Genomic DNA, 16611 nt, shown 5'->3' with positions numbered 1-16611 from the left:
TAAGTCATTCAGTTGTGTCCAACTCTTTGCGATCCCATGAACTGCAACACGCCAGGCCTCCCTGTCCATCACCAAATCCTGAGCCTACCCAAACTCATGTCCATTGAGTCGGTGATGCCATCGAACCATCTCATCCTCTGTTGTCCCCTTCTCCTCCTGCCCTCAATCTTTCCCAGCATCAGGGTCTTTTCAAAAGAGTCAGCTCTTTGCATAAGGTGGACAAAATATCAGAGCTTTAGCTTCAACATCAGTCCTTCCAGTGAACACCCAGGACTGATCTCCTTTAGGGTGGACTGATTGGATCTCCTTGCAGTCCAAGGGACTCTCAAGAGTCTTCTCCAATGCAACAGTTCAAAAGCATCAATTCTTCAGCACTCAGCTTTCTTCACAGTCCAACTCTCACATCCATACATGACTACCGGAAAAACCATAGCCTTGACTTGACAGACATTTGTTGACAAAGTAATGTCTCCACTTTTTAATATGTTGTCTAGGTTGGTCAAACTTTCCTTCCAAGGAGTAAGCATCTTTTAATTTCATGGCTGCAATCACCAACTGCAGTGATTTTGGAGCCCCCAAAAATAAAGTCTGACACTGTTTCCACTGTTTCCCCATCTATCTCCCATGAAGTGATGGGACCAGATGCCATGATCTTAGTTTTCTGAGTGTTGAGCTTTAAGCCAACATTTTCACTCTCTGCTTTCACTTTCATCAAGAGGCTCTAGTTCTTCTTCACTTTCTGCCATAAGGGTGGTGTCATCTGCATATCTGAGGTTATTGATATTTCTCCCAGCAATCTTGATTCCAGCTTGTGCTTCTTCCAGCCCAGCATTTCTCATGATGTACTCTGCATAGAATTTAAGTAAGCAGGGTGACAATATACAGTCTTGATATACTTCTTTTCCTATTTGGAACCAGTCTGTTGTTCCATGTCCAGTTCTAACTGTTGTTTCCTCACCTGCATACAGGTTTCTCAAGAGGCAGGTCAAGTGGTCTGGTACTCCCCTTTCTTTAAGAATTTTCCACAGTTTATTGTAAACCACACAGTCAAAATTTTGACATAGTCAATAAAGCAGAAATTGATATTTTTCTGGAAATGTCTTGCTTTTTCGATGATCCAGAGGATGTTGGGAATTTGGTCTCTGGTTGGCAACAGTCTAATATTTTATCACCACTAAGTTAAACACTAAAAGAATGTGTGCATTAAAATGGTTTGGTTATACAAGATGGATGTAGATAATGCAGAGAGAAAAATCATTTTGATCCATTAAGAACAATCTCTGATAATATATTAGCCAAAATATGAAAAAGATAAAAAAAAAAAAAGATAGCAGCAGAAATGTCTCAAGTAACAGGGTTGGAAGATAAAGCAAGGAGCTGCCGCTGGAGCTCTTTTACAGTTCTTTCATGATGGCAATAAATACTTTTACTGTATTAGTTATATTTGTGGTTTTCATCTAAGCTTATAAATAGAGTATTCTAAGAAAGAGAACTTTTCTCCCTTTGAGAGAGAGTCTAAAAAGAGGAAATGCTGAAAACAAGCAAAAATACTGTAAACAGAAAATATAAACATGTCAATACAAGAGACATGTCAATTCCAGAGACAATACAAGAAATTCAATAGTTTGCACACCTAACTTTGAAGGTATAGGCATGCTTACAGAGGATATGGGGATATACTTTTAAGATAAAAAGATAATTTTCAATATTTTTTAAGTTTGATATCAACTTAAAATGTTATGGTGGCTCAGTGGTAAAAAATCCAACTGCAATGCAGGAGATGAGGGTTTGATCCCTGGGTTTGAAAGATTGCCTGGAGGAGGGCACGGCCACCTACTCCAGTATTCTTGCCTGGAGAGCCCCATGGACAGAGGAGCCTGGCAGGCTCCAGTTCACAGAGTCACAAAGAGTGGGACATAACTGAAGCGATTGAGCGTGCAGTAGAAATAAGTTAAATAATGTAGAAAACATTGGGGAAATAAAAACAATTCCAGTTTAAAGCAGTTATGTAAACTTAATACCTATGGGTATTACTCATCTCTTAAAGAAATGGTTATCTAATTCTTATATTTTAACTAGATTTTCATTTTTATAAAGAACTCAAAAATATTTTATATTTTACCCAATCTCTTAAGGTGCAAAATTAGAGACAAGAGGCAGTGCAATACAGTGGATATTGGTGGCATCCTCCAAACTTAAGAGCAAGAGTCTAAACCTCACAGACATTCCTGAATAAGACAAGTATACATGTAAGCACACATAAAGTTCGAGGACACTGGTGAATTGAGAGCATGGGTTTTATATCAAAGTGGCAGCTGCCACCCACCTGGGATTGTGCCCGTTCAGGGATGTGAGCCTAGCAATGCTACACCGTCCTATTTTTTCATGAATAGCCAGAAATCTGGATTTTCATGTGAAAATTTCATTTTCAGTCTGTGACTTAGAAAGAAGCTGGCAATTCCAGCTCTTTTTGGAATAGCCAACATCACACTTGGTAACAAATATTTGCACTTAAAGTAAGACTAAATTTCTAAGCAGTATGGATGAAACTCTAACAATAGGAATGGAGGTACCCATGAGAGAGCAAAAAAAATATTTTAGTTAAGCATTCTTTATGTTGTTGAAAAATCCATACATGGATGACCTTTATCATCTAATGCCTCATGCAGGCATAAACATACTATGAGAACGTGAAACATCCTTATTTTTGGTACACTTGTTATAGACAGTAATATCACATAATCATGTCACTACTGCACATTTTGGGGCAAAGACAAGCTTGCAGCAGGACAGATACAAGCCCAATCATTCCAAAGAAGCTACTTTTCCTGACAATTAAAGATAGGCTAAAATTAACTATGATTTCTCTAGCCCATGTAATAATCAGTCTAGTTTAATGATTTGATTTTATGCTATTTTCACTGTAGATTGAGAGGGAAAAACAAAAAGGTTGAGGTAAGCAATTCACATTTCTATTCTGTCATAAATGAAAACCATTCCTTTTCATCCCAAATAGTATGTATAAACACTGACAATAGAACTTAACATCACAATAGATCAGCAGTTCAGATTCTCAAAGTAGATGGGTTGAGGGATGACCATGGTAAGGCTAAATATATGTATCTCATAACCTTTAAACCATGACTGGATTACAGTCATACTTTTGCTCCTTTGCTAGTTCCAGATTTGAAAGGCTGCTGCTGCTACTGCTGCTGAGTCACTTCAGTCGTGTCCGACTCTCTGCAACCCCATAGACAGCAGCCCACTAGGATGCCCCGTCCCTGGGATTCTCAAGGCAAGAACACTGGAGTGGGCTGCCATTTCCTTCTCCAATGCATGAAAGTGAAAAGTGAAAGTGAAGTCGCTCAGTCATGTCTGACCCTCAGCCACCCATGGACTTCAGCCTTCCAGGCTCCTCCATCCATGGGATTTTCCAGGCAAGAGTACTGGAGTGGGGTGCCATTGCCCTCTCCGTTTGAAGGCTAGGGATCATCAATCCCATGTTAGTCCTTAGTTCTAGGAACAGAAACTTAAAGTTCTGGAAAAGATGTTTATTTTTAAATCTCATGGATGGGGTCGGGGCAACTTGGTTAACACACAAAATACCTTAAAAAAGAATTTTATACCTTCTCTAGCTATTCTTAAGACAGTATTTTAGATATTTTAAAACAGTTTTTTCCTTGAATTAATTATATTTTGCATCTGTACTTTCCTTGATATGGTGTGATATTACAAGTTGGAGGACCCGGACAATTCAAACAAAACAAAGTTTATGGTAATCATATAGGCATGCATGCTTCAAAAGTTCTAATTATGAGGTATTGCTACAGATCTAATTATATCTGGAGTGAGCATATTAAATATTAGCAGATCAGCATGGAAATGTCATACCTGTTTTAAAAGTGTGTAGTTGGAGCCATCAGTGCTAATTTTCCTTATCTCATGATGATCAGCAAGAATTAGAAAAGGCTCTTCATCTAAATACCAAGACAAAAAACATGTTAGACTTTTAGTAGTTTGGGTTTTCAACTTGGCCTAGTTTCAGTTTAGTTACTCTAGCCACGCAACTTCAGATGCCGCGCCCTCTGGTAAATTAATCATTACAAAATTCCTACTGAGCACCTCTGCTGGTAATAATATGAGAAGAAAGCAGATACCTGTGCAGTACAGAAAATCTAGACAACTCCAAATCCCTCTCTTTCCCTCAAGTTTCTTGAATATTAAATTATCTAATTTATTTGAAATTAGTGGAAAATATCTACTGCTAAAATCTTGCTTTTTGTCATTTTTTTTAAAGTGGAATACAGTTGATTTACAATGTTGTCTTAGTTTCAAGTGTACAGCAAAGTGAATCAGTTATATATATACATATATCCATGTTTTAAAAGATTCTTTTCCTATCTAGGTCAATACAGAATACTGAGTAGAGCTTCCTGTGCTATACAGTAGGTCCCTATTAGTTATCTGTTTTTTCATATAGTAGTATAGTAGTGTATATGTCAAACCTTATTTCTCATATGGTACAGATGAACTTAGTGACAAAACAGAAATAGAGGCACAAATGTAGAAAACAAACCTATATTTACTGGGGGAAAGGGGTGATGGAGGGGAAAAAATCTTACTTTTAAATGAAATTCTGAGAAGTATAATCTTCACCTTAGAAATCTATAGTACCGCTAAACAACATTCCTACTACTGAAAAGTGAAAGTCACTCAGTCGCATCTGACTTTTTGCAACCCCATGGACTACATAGTCCAAATGGAATTCTCTAGGCCAGAATAAATCTGAAAATTCTTTCCTGATAACCATATAACGGGCTTATGCTCTCAGAATAACTTCCAAGAGTTTCACTGCCTACATGAACTTTTTCCATGTACCTGGGGGCTTCTTTTAAGTAGAAGTCTATATCCTTCTTATTTGTTCAACATGCGTTAATATCTTATTTGTTCTAGAATCTAGGAAATACAATAAGAATAATCTAACCATGATTCATATATATAAAGATAAAACTCATTTTAAACATCTTTGTTTCTAAAATGCTTTATATACTTAGTTTCCTGGTGAGCAAATTTAATATCAGCATATATTAGAAAAAACAATGAAAAAGGTAATCACTTTAATTTTATGAGGACTTTATGGCAGAAAGTGAAGAGGAACTAAAAAGCCTCTTGATGAAAGTGAAAGAGGAGAGTGAAAAATTTGGCTTAAAGCTCAACACTCAGAAAACAAAGATCATGGCATCTGGTCCCATCACTTCATGGGAAATAGATGGGGAAACAGTGGAAACAGTGTCAGACTTTATTTTTTTGGGCTCCAAAATCACTGCAGATGGTGACTGCAGCCATGAAATTAAAAGACGCTTACTCCTTGGAAGGGAAGTTATGACCAACCTAGATAGCATATTCAAAGGCAGAGACATTACTTTGCCAACAAAAGTCCGTCTAGTCAAGGCTATGGTTTTTCCAGGGGTCATGTATGGATGTGAGAGTTGGACTGTGAAGAAAGCTGAGCGCCGAAGAATTGATGCTTTTGAACTGTGGTGTTGGAGAAGACTCTTGAGAGTCTTTTGGACTGCAAGGAGATACAACTAGTCCACTCTAAAGGAGATCAGTCCTGGGTGTTCATTGGAAGGACTGATGCTGAACTGAAACTCCAGTACTTTGGCCACCTCATGTGAAGAGTTGACTCATTGGAAAAGACTCTGATGCTGGGAGGGATTGGGGGCAGGAGGAGAAGGGGTCGACAGAGGATGGCTGGATGGCATCACTGACTCGATGGACATGAATTGACATGAGTTTGAGTGAACTCTGGGAGTTGGTGATGGACAGGGAGGCCTGGCGTGCTGCGATTCATGGGGTCGCAGAGTCAGACATGACTGAGCGACTGAACTGAACTGAAGACTTGAAATTTGCTAAGATCCCAAATGTTCTAACCACAAAAAAGAAATGGTAATTATGTGAAGTGATGGAAATGTTAACTATTAATAATACTGCTGTAGTAATAATACTGCAATATATAAGTGTATCAAATCAATACATTGTATACTTTGAATGTTATATAATACATCAATTATGCCTCAATAAATTCTGGGAAAAATATCTATCCTGTATTTAGCAAAAGATTTATGATTCAAGGACAGTTATGTTTCTATCAAAATTTACTAGTTTCTATTTATTATTGCTAATTGAAAACAATTATCTTATGGATACACTATGTAACAAGACCCAAACTAAAAATGATTAGCATTCATCATTTCTACACAACCCTTTGTGAAAAGTTTAAAGTAATGGAAATATTGATTGGTTTTTTGATTTAATCTCTTTTTCTTGCTCAGTGTCAGTAAATGATAATATAATAAGCAGTGAGCTGGCAAAAAAAATTAAAATATGGTATCCTGGCAAATAAAACAATGGGCTTCAAATAATATGCAAATTGCTTCAGAGGTGAATACTCCAAGAATAAATAAGAGTGGAATGAAAAATTTAAAGGAGTTATTGTTTTCTCCATATGTGCAAAATTGTAATCAGTTAAAAACTTAACATTTTAATTTCTATCCTGTTATTTATTTGATAAAAGTAGATAAGAAAACATCTATTGCTTTAAATGTTGTCATCAACATAAATGTATATGAGAAACTGGCAATGTTATTTGATTCATTATACTCATTATCAAAGTAAGAGGAATAGAGACAACTTAACACCATTTTTTTGCCCATTTTAGGTTATTATTATATACTATTTTGCATCATTTTAATGAGCATGGTTTTATCCCCTGGTGAATCATATTTGTTTTAAGTTATAGGACATGTTTTATTGAATTTTCAGGCTTACTAAGTTTAACACACTACTGGAAATAAACATAAGTTTAATAATACTTGTCTAATCATGGGAAGAATTCACATAGTCTTACATGGATGACTTATTTCTACTGTTGCCATCATTATAACTGTTATTATTATTCTTATTTACGTGTTTTCTCCTTGGCACACATATATGAGGGTGTGTGGTATAGGGAGAAGAAAAACAATTATTAGGACACTCTCACAACAGGTTCTTTAATAGTTTTGGCCAAACCTGCTCCCAAGAGCTTGTTATACAGCAGAAAGCAGTGCTAGTTTTTTACTTGTTCTCACAATCTACAAAACACTTAATAATCACAAGACCAAACTGTAATGGTATTACAAACTGAGCAATGTGTGGACAACACACCAAGTCAGAGCGATGGATTCTCAATCAAGGTAAGTAGAGGAGAATTTTGACTTATTAGCAACATCAAGGAGGAATGAATTCCATAAGAATAGCTATGCAATCAAGGATTCATACGTATAACTGAGGCTGGATCAGTGGACAAGTTCAATTCAATACCTGAGAGTGACTTGCAGCCATTTGGATTATCAGGTTGTATTTCATATCCATCTGTACAGAAGCACTTGTAGGTTCCATATGTATTGATGCATTGCTGGCTACACGGAAAGCCCAAAGAGCATTCGTCAATGTCTACACATGTTTTACCATCATCCTTCAGTTGAAATCCAGGCCAGCATTTGCACTGGAGAATGAAAAATGAGCATAATAAATTTATACCATTGTCATTGTCTCTTCCTATTGGATGTCCATTTAGCATGATTCAAGCAAGAAAATCATTGAAGAATAGATAATGCCAAGTTTTTCTATCCTGCAGCAATTAAACATTAATCAGAATTACATATATGGTGTACAGCTTATGTTTAAAAAGCATTCTCCCTAATATCTTCATTTGACCTTCTGAGGTTGACAAGATTACAAAAGTTAACTGGCGTTAATCAGCAAGCCATGGTGGCTAGAGAATGGCAAGGAAAAACTAAATCATCAAATTCCTCTGTTTCTTTTTCTTTTTTTGCATTATATTGAACTTTTAGAAGGCTGTTTTAACAACCATAAGGATTAAGCATTATATGAAGCTCTAAAGGTTACTAATACTGACACATATGTTTAATTTCATTAGAGTCTTACAGAAATCTATGATGTAGACACTATTACTAGTTAACCCATGAGAAACCTAGATGCACAAGGATGAAATTGCGTAGATAAAGCCAGTTGGAGAGCTTGCTCTTGCTGTAATTTTTAACAAATATTAAGGCTTATTTACTATATATTGGCAAGGTCTGATTACCAAACATGTTGTTGCCTGGAGAAATAATAAAATTAACATAGTTTCTCCACTAAAATTAAATCAATGTGCATCATCAGATATTTTTTCTTGGTATCTCTATCATGTTCTATACAACCTTCTTATGTGATACTTACTAACTGGCATATCAGTTCTCAGTACAATGTCATGCAATGTACGTCTTTGCATTCCTGAAAATAATGAGGGGTTATGATTGGTCTTTCAGTTGTATATTCAGCACCTGCCAGGTAGCATATGGGAATTATAATTACATAAAATGAACTTATAATTGGTCATACCATTATGATCATATTAACCTTAAGATTATCCTATATAGCCTTTGAATAAAGGAACCTGTGAGTACCGAATAGGAATGTGAAGTCGGAACTCTAAATTGTTAAGAAAAGCTAGTATTCATTACAAACATTTGAACCTATGTATCCATTTGCAAAATATTAGAGAGAGAGATGTGTGCTTTTTATTAAATAATCATCAAACAAATAATTGAAGGGTAGAATTTCAAAGTACAAAAAATGGGGTTCATTGTGTGGAGAAGGACCATTAGCTTCACCTGAAAGTGCTCAAAAGATAAATGAATAATATTTCCAAGTCATTTTACATAAAAATGAATCTCTTTACTCCTTGGCACTTTTATCTTCAATATTTATACCAATATTTATCTAATAATTCTAAACCATTACAGAGGATTTATTTTGTAATCTCCAGAATCCATTAGCAAGCCAGCAAATCAAAGCAAAAGCCACAACATAATTTCCCAAATTCTCCTCATCAGATCATAGCTTTTGACAGTATTACTTTCCTTGAGAAGACTCATCCTACCACCAGATAAGGAAGTCAGGGGAATTGGTGCTTATGCTATGTTCAAAATAAAAAAGAGACTGTGTGTGTGAGAGAGAGATGCTAAATGTCACTGAAATATAATTACAAATAGTTAAAATGGTAAATTCTAAGTTGTATATTTTACACAATTAAAAAACAACAAAATTTTCAAAAGGCAATTGACAGGCTGCAAAAAGATATCACTGAAACAATTGGAAATTAGATCATGTGATCATATGGAAGCCAGAAGACACATAGGCAGACACAGGATAGAGCTGAATTCAAGGGGCACTTAAGGAAAAGTGAAAGAACGTGTTATAGAATGCATTACATTCCTCTCAAAAGAGTATTATATAAAGAAACAAATAGTGTCCCGATTCTAACAGGGTTTGGAGAAACTACTTTGAATGGCTAATGTCAGGTTATAGAACTACCACACTAACTAGCTGGTTTGGATAAAAACATATTTATGGAAAATTAATTTCTTGAAGGTAAAATTTGTAAAAGTTATCAAGTGTAATGGGTGGGCATTTCTATAAACAAATTAAACTATATTTAACAGCAAGTTTTTTTAAGTGTTTATGGAAAGAGATTTTTTTAATTATTTATTTTAATTGGAGGCTAATTACTTTACAACATTGTAGTGGTTTTTGCCATACACTGACATGAATCAGCCATGGGTGTACATGTGTTCCCCATCGTGAACCCCTCTCCCAACTCCCTCCCCATCCCATCCTTCAGGGTCATCCCAGTGCACCAGCCCTGAGAACCCTGTCTCATGCATCGGAAACTGGACTGGTGATCTGTTTCACATGTGATAATATACATGTTTCAGTGCTTTTCTCTAAAGGTCCATTAACCTTGTTTTACCAAAATCATTTTTACCCACAAATAATTAAAAGGCATTTAAGAGAAATCCTACTAACATGACTGTCATAAATTGAATGAAAAATTAATAATAATCATTTTTGTCCACAAAGATAAAAGATGAAAGATTCATCTATAGTTAATTAAAAAAGAATTGTTTAAAAATGTTTCACTTTCATTTAAAAATATAATCTTTATGAAAGTGAGACATATATTCAATGTCAAGTTAATATTCCTCATAATTAAGAACTATTTCTGATTGTTTTATTTATATTAATTTTTTAGAGAAACATATTACTAGAAACAAATATAGCTGTCCAAAGCTTTCATATAACATTCAGAAAAATTTCTTTTCAGCTTTTTAAGTGATATTTGAAAATATTGATTATCTTGTATACATTAAAATTCATTTATCTCCCTAAAGTACATTTATTTTCTCATGGTAAGTTACCCTTCCATCAAAATAAGATTCTTACTTTTTTAGTTAAGTGTTATTATTCCCTTTTGAATAGTTGGATCGATTGTTATTTGTTTTACAGCAAATGTGCAAGTTATTCACAGTCCAGAAGGTATAAATTTTGCTTTTATAAGCAATTTTCATTTTATTGGATAATTTGCAGTAGGACTTGTCTTGTTTTGCTGATACTGTAAAGAGAAATAGTTTACTGTAGAGTTTTCCCCATTCTCTGAAAAAAGAGAAATCCATCAGCTAACATTTTTTCCCCCAAAATAGAGAATTATTTTGTAATTAAGATTGTTTGTTCAATCTCCTATAAATTAATATTCAGAAATATAACATATAACAGATACATATTAAATTTTCATATATAACATAAAAGTGTGATTGTTCTTAGTTGCTCAGTTGTGTCTGACTCTTTGTCACCCATGGACTGTAGCCCACCATACCTTTTTGCTCATGGGATTCTTTAGGCAAGAATACTGGAGTGGGTAGCCATTCCCTTTTCCAGGATATACCATAAATATTATATATATATATATGCATGTATATACATATATATAAACACAATATATAAAATATTTTCTTTGGGCAAGAGAGGGAGGAGGGAAAGAGACATGTGTACCCCAATGTTCATCGCAGCACTGTTTATAATAGCCAGGACATGGAAGCAACCTAGATGTCCATTAGCAGATCAATGAATAAGAAAGCTATGGTACATATACACAATGGAGTATTACTCAGCCATTAAAAAGAATACATTTGAATCAGTTCTAATGAGGTGGATGAAACTGGAGCCTATTATACAGAGTGAAGTAAGCCAGAAAGAAAAACACCAATACAGTATACTAACGCATATATATGGAATTTAGAAAGATGGTAACAATAACCCTGTGTACGAGACAGCAAAAGAGACACTGATGTATAGAACAGTCTTATGGACTCTGTGGGAGAGGGAGATGGTGGGAAGATTTGGGAGAATGGCATTGAAACATGTAAATATCATGTATGAAACGAGTTGCCAGTCCAGGTTCCATGCACGATACTGGATGCTTGGGGCTGGTGCACTGGAACGACCCAGAGGGATGGTATGGGGAGGAAGGAGGGAGGAGGGTTCAGGGTGGGGAACACATGTATACCTGTGGCGGATTCATTTTGATGTTTGGCAAAACTAATACAATTATGTAAAGTTTAAAAATAAAATTAAAAAAAAAATTAAAAAAATATTTTCTTTGAATATTTAAGTTTATTATTCATTATTCTCAGTTATTTTCATTTTTTTAAATCTATTTATTTTAAATTGAAAGATAATTACGATATTGTGTTGGTTTCTGCCATACATCACAATGGATGAATCATAGCCATATATATGGCCCCTCCCTCTTGAACCTCCCTCCTACCTCTCATTTTTTAACTGGTTTTGCTTCCCTCAGTAGATGTTTTATTTTATCCATTACATTAATTTTGACATGTGTTTATATTAGAGAGCATATACATAGCAATTTTATCAGGTATCATATACACTGACTTTTAAAATAATTAGTATGTCTATTTTAACTCAGATTCTCACTTCATTCTATGACTCCAGAGAAGTCAAACAGAAAATACTGATATTTTAAAGGTATCAATAAACAATTATTTCAGTGTGAGGAATCTTATAAAGTAATTAAAATAGTGTAATTTAACATGATTTTCTTGGTGAGAACTATTTCTACCCAAAGTAGTTTTCCACATATGGAATCTTTAAGAAGTCAGCACTTATTACATATAGCCATTAAAAAATATTAATCCTTACTTTTAATGTTATGTCAAAGGGTGACCATTTCATATTCTATATTTTTTAAATTTTATCACAATATTGTTATGATAGATTAAAACAAATAAATCTACTTTGAAATTTAAATTTAGGCATTTAAATAGATGAGTGAATGGATATACATAATATATGATAGAAATGGATTATTATTTATAACATGACAAAATTATAGCTATTGCCTCTTATAATTTTATAACACATTTCCTGATTTGGGGGGAAATATTTCTGCATTGAAACATAAATCACCAATAATATTTTTTCTGCTTCATCAGGTTTCAAAATATGTACTACCAAAATTAATTGTCTGGTACTTACTCAGCTCATTAGGAGCTGCCCTGGCTCATCTGTCTTGCTCCCTTCTACCTACAGTATAGTGTGATGAGCCTGTGCATTTGTGTTTGAAGTCTGACATGCATGGGTGGTTAGTTGCTTCAGTTGTGTAAGTCTTACAAGTTGAAATAATTCTTCTTAATACAGTATTGGGTCTAAAAACTTTAAAAATAAATATAACTTTCTTAGTATTTTACTTTTCATCTCTATTTTAACACAGGGGAAATGATTATTATACTTTTTAGGTTATATCCATATACAGTGACCAAAGTAGTTAATTAAGTTAGTCATAATAACAGAAATTCAGAGATTATAAATGACAGAATGGTTGTTTGGCTGGATTTACCATTAGGTAGAACTGACTGTCATAGAACGTCAAGGCTGGCAGTTAAAAGCCCAAGCATCTTTGTAATATACTTTTTTTTTTCTCGCATCTTTTAAAGAAAGTCACTTAGGCCCAGATGAAACACTTAGACATAAGAAAGGTGACAACTCCTTCCAATATAAAGAGTTCTGATGTTCAAAACATCTTCCTTATATTGAACAGACTCTGTTTCCCAACTCCTAATTCCAACCTTTGAAACAACTCAGACAAGATATGCTCCCTATTCCAGTACTTCATATATTTATGTATTTATTAATGCCATTTTTATTTATTTGACTCTTCCAAAATTATTTTTCAAACTTTAAAATTTTTATTTTGTATAAGAGTATAGTCAATTAACAATGTTGTGGTACTTTCAGGTGAACGGCAAAGGGACTCAGCCATACATATACATGTATCCCTTCTCCCTCAAACCTCTCTTCCCATCCAGGCTGGCAAGTGACATTGATCAGAGTTATAGGTGCTATGCAATAGGTTCTTGTTGGATATCCATTTTGAATACAGCAGGGTAGAATTTCATATATTTAAATACAGCTGAATAGCCATTTTGCTCTTGGTGCAATTTCTTCCAAAGGTGTGTTTTCCAGACCCCTGATGCCACTGGATGCACAAATGTGGATACAGTAAAATTTGTCAAAATTCCTCTTAAAGTGTCATGTCCCTAAATGTGCACAGTACCCCAGGTATGTCCTGATCATCACAGAATTCAGTAGAACAAAATTCTACTGACATCTGTACTACTCCTAACTAGATCAGATGGCCTCTGTGTTTCACTGAAGCCATGTTCTTTTGCTGATTCATACAGAGCTATTGTCCAGTTAAAATCACTAATTTCCAACTGAATTGCTTTTACTGAGGTTTTCCCATATTTACATAATTGATTTTAACCTAAAATACCACTTAAAGATTTAGTTTGTATGCATCCTCCATTTCAACATACTAAAATAGAGATGTTTTCTAAAGCTATTTCTGTCAGTCAATTTGTCAGTGAATCACCTTCTTCAGGAAAATGGTACCAACAAAAAGCAATTAGGATATTAGACATAATTTATCTTTTAGTGTGCCTGCACTCAGTCCTAATAATTCATGTACTCTGTTTTTTTCTTCCTGTTTATTTGAAAAAAGTATTGCATTCTCCTGTGTTGTGATAAAATATAAATGATCAGCCCATTCTACTTCAAAGATGTATGAGAGGGAAAATGAGGGAAGAAATAGGAATTTCAGAGAGCAGTATGCATATTTACCCAGCTATTAACAGCAGTATCTTTCTCAAACACTGACCTTTCTTTACTTACATTTTTTTTTATGATTACCATTTATTAGAAAGCTGAACACTTTGAATTCTTTGTCTTCATGATTATATTCTATTTATATACCACACTATTATTATGGTTCACTTGTATAGAAACTCTCCATTTAAATACTTTTAACTAACAATAATCTAATGACTTTCAGTCTTACAGCTATATTGAATTAAATAATTTTTATTATCTCAAATTCTAACCTATCACATGATTTTCTATTTTTGATGAGTACCTACCTTATAACTGACAGGAAGGTCCTGACAATCTTGAGAGCATCCACTGACCTTCTTACTCAAACACTCATTTATGTGGCAATTCCTCTCATCGGAGCCCTCACCACAGTCATCCTTATGGTCACAAAGAGCTCCACTGGGAATGCACCTGCCATTTTTGCACATAAAAAATGAACTGTTGCATGACTGTTCTGGAAAAAGAAAATAAAACAAATGGAACATAAAGGGCATGCCATTGTTTTATACTGCAATTGCTGAAAACATTCACAAATATGATAACTTGTCAGACAAAAATTATAGTAAATATAGGTATATATAAAGTGCTTTATATTCAGTGTCATATTGTATATGCAAAGAAAATCAAGGGCAAACAGTTTCATGTTCAAAACACTGCAAATATAGCTTTATACTGAAAATTAGCAATCAAAATAAGCATCAATAGCAAATTAATGGAGTATTTCTGTCTTAATTTATATTGTGAAGAATGAGTTCAAAAGTGTAATGATAGCTTGACATTTTCCTCAAGTCATAGGTCTCTGAGAAATTGCATGTCACTGAAAATTAAGAATCTGGAATAGGTAGATATTCCTAAATTCCATTTTTTTCCTGGAAATATAACATTGACATTTTAAAATCTGGGCATAAAAAGACACTTGTGGTGAATAATAGTTGTTTCAAATATGGCTATGGAAAGGAGTTCAGGTTTTGCAGCTATTCAAAACCTGATGATTTAAACATTACTCATTATAATACATGATACAAGAATGCCTATTAACATGTAAACTATGTGAGAAAAAAAGTAATTGGGTTTATTCTAAAATTTATAACTAGGTATTCAATCTTTGGAATGGCAAAGTGAAAAATAGACCAAGTTTGGCTACATATCTATTTTCTGTTCAAATGATATGCAATTTATTTCATTTTGCCTAAGTTTGAATAATATTGACTTTATCTCAGTAAATCTCAACTTTTTTGATTAAATGTTCTATTTTAAAGGTCCATACATGGAAAGTAACCAAATAGGTCCATACAAGGAAATTATCTTCACATTAAATAATGTATTAAGAAAAATGACTTTTTTAAAGCAACAGGATGATGGATGCGTATCTGTGGCACAGATTCACATTTCTAAAACTAACTCCAAAACAAGGTGGATTAGCAGGATGCTTCTATTGCATGGTGTCAGTAGAAGTATCACATAATTAATTGCATTTTCTCTCAGTGAATACCTCATGAACCTAAAAATGAGTCACAGTATTGCCTTAAAAAATCAATTTTGAAATAAGCATAGTATTGGACACATTCTATACCTGCACTTTTACACTTTGGGTTTATAGGTGCCTCATCAGAATGGTCTGTACAGTCAAAATCTCCATCACACTGCCACTGAGTATTTAAGAGACATCGCCCATCAGCACAGCTAAACTCTTCTGCATTGCATTGTCGGTACCCTGCAGGCAAAGAAACATTTTATTTCACATAACAGATATTTATTAAAGCTTCATTCATAATGTGCACTCAACCTAATTAACCATGTGTTACCTAGGCATCTTATGGGAGATATTTCCTTTTTCTTTATAGGGCAGTTGTAATAATTGCAAGAGATACTTGTGGTTGGAAAAATAGGATTAAAGACCAGAAAAAAAGCTGGAAACAAGGCACTCTTATTTTGTTTCGACCTAAGGAAAAAAATATATATTGCTAACAAAGTGTATATATATATATGTATATATATATACACACACATAACAAAATACATATGCAACATGGGTGTATATATATATATATATATATATACACATATATATGCATATATATACACACACATAACAAAATTTATAATGAGTATATAATCTCTGTTTACTTATTGTCTATACCCTAACCTTAGAATGGAAAACAAAATCAAAGCTATTAAAAATTATTTTCAAGACTAAACTTGGTTAGGTAGAATACTAGAACATATGGATGAACTGACTCTGGATTATAATGATAATTTTCAGAAGCTATAATGTCATGTTTATGTTTGGGAAGAAGCACTGAAAGTGTAAAGAAATTGTTAAAATGAGAAAATTAAAAGCCAATTCATAGAGTAATAAGCAGAAAACTATTGTAATTATCCTACATATTGATTCTTAGAGGCATTAAAAGGCTTTACTCAAATCACAGTATCAATCCATCAGTTGTTAATGTTCATATCTATGTCTGTAAATAAAACTCATTTGATTTTAAA

The 16611-nt window shown here is 33.9% G+C and overlaps 1 protein-coding gene across 1 annotated transcript in view; it reads right to left on the bottom strand.

Moving 5' to 3' along the window:
- Positions 1 to 16611, bottom strand: part of LRP1B (LDL receptor related protein 1B) — a 2209913-nt gene that overhangs the window by 296227 nt on the left and 1897075 nt on the right. The window contains exons 54-57 of the mRNA XM_025261770.3: positions 15692 to 15832; positions 14385 to 14572; positions 7366 to 7549; positions 3892 to 3977 (exon numbers count right to left, since the gene is read on the bottom strand). Of these exons, the coding sequence (XP_025117555.3) occupies positions 3892 to 3977; positions 7366 to 7549; positions 14385 to 14572; positions 15692 to 15832 (599 nt within the window). The remainder of the gene's footprint in view (positions 1 to 3891; positions 3978 to 7365; positions 7550 to 14384; positions 14573 to 15691; positions 15833 to 16611) is intronic.

The sequence above is a fragment of the Bubalus bubalis genome, chromosome 2, assembly GCF_019923935.1.
Source record: "Bubalus bubalis isolate 160015118507 breed Murrah chromosome 2, NDDB_SH_1, whole genome shotgun sequence".
Classification (NCBI taxonomy): domain Eukaryota; kingdom Metazoa; phylum Chordata; class Mammalia; order Artiodactyla; family Bovidae; genus Bubalus; species Bubalus bubalis.
The sequence above is the reverse complement of the archived record's forward strand: the minus strand, read 5'-3'. Positions and strand labels throughout refer to the sequence as shown.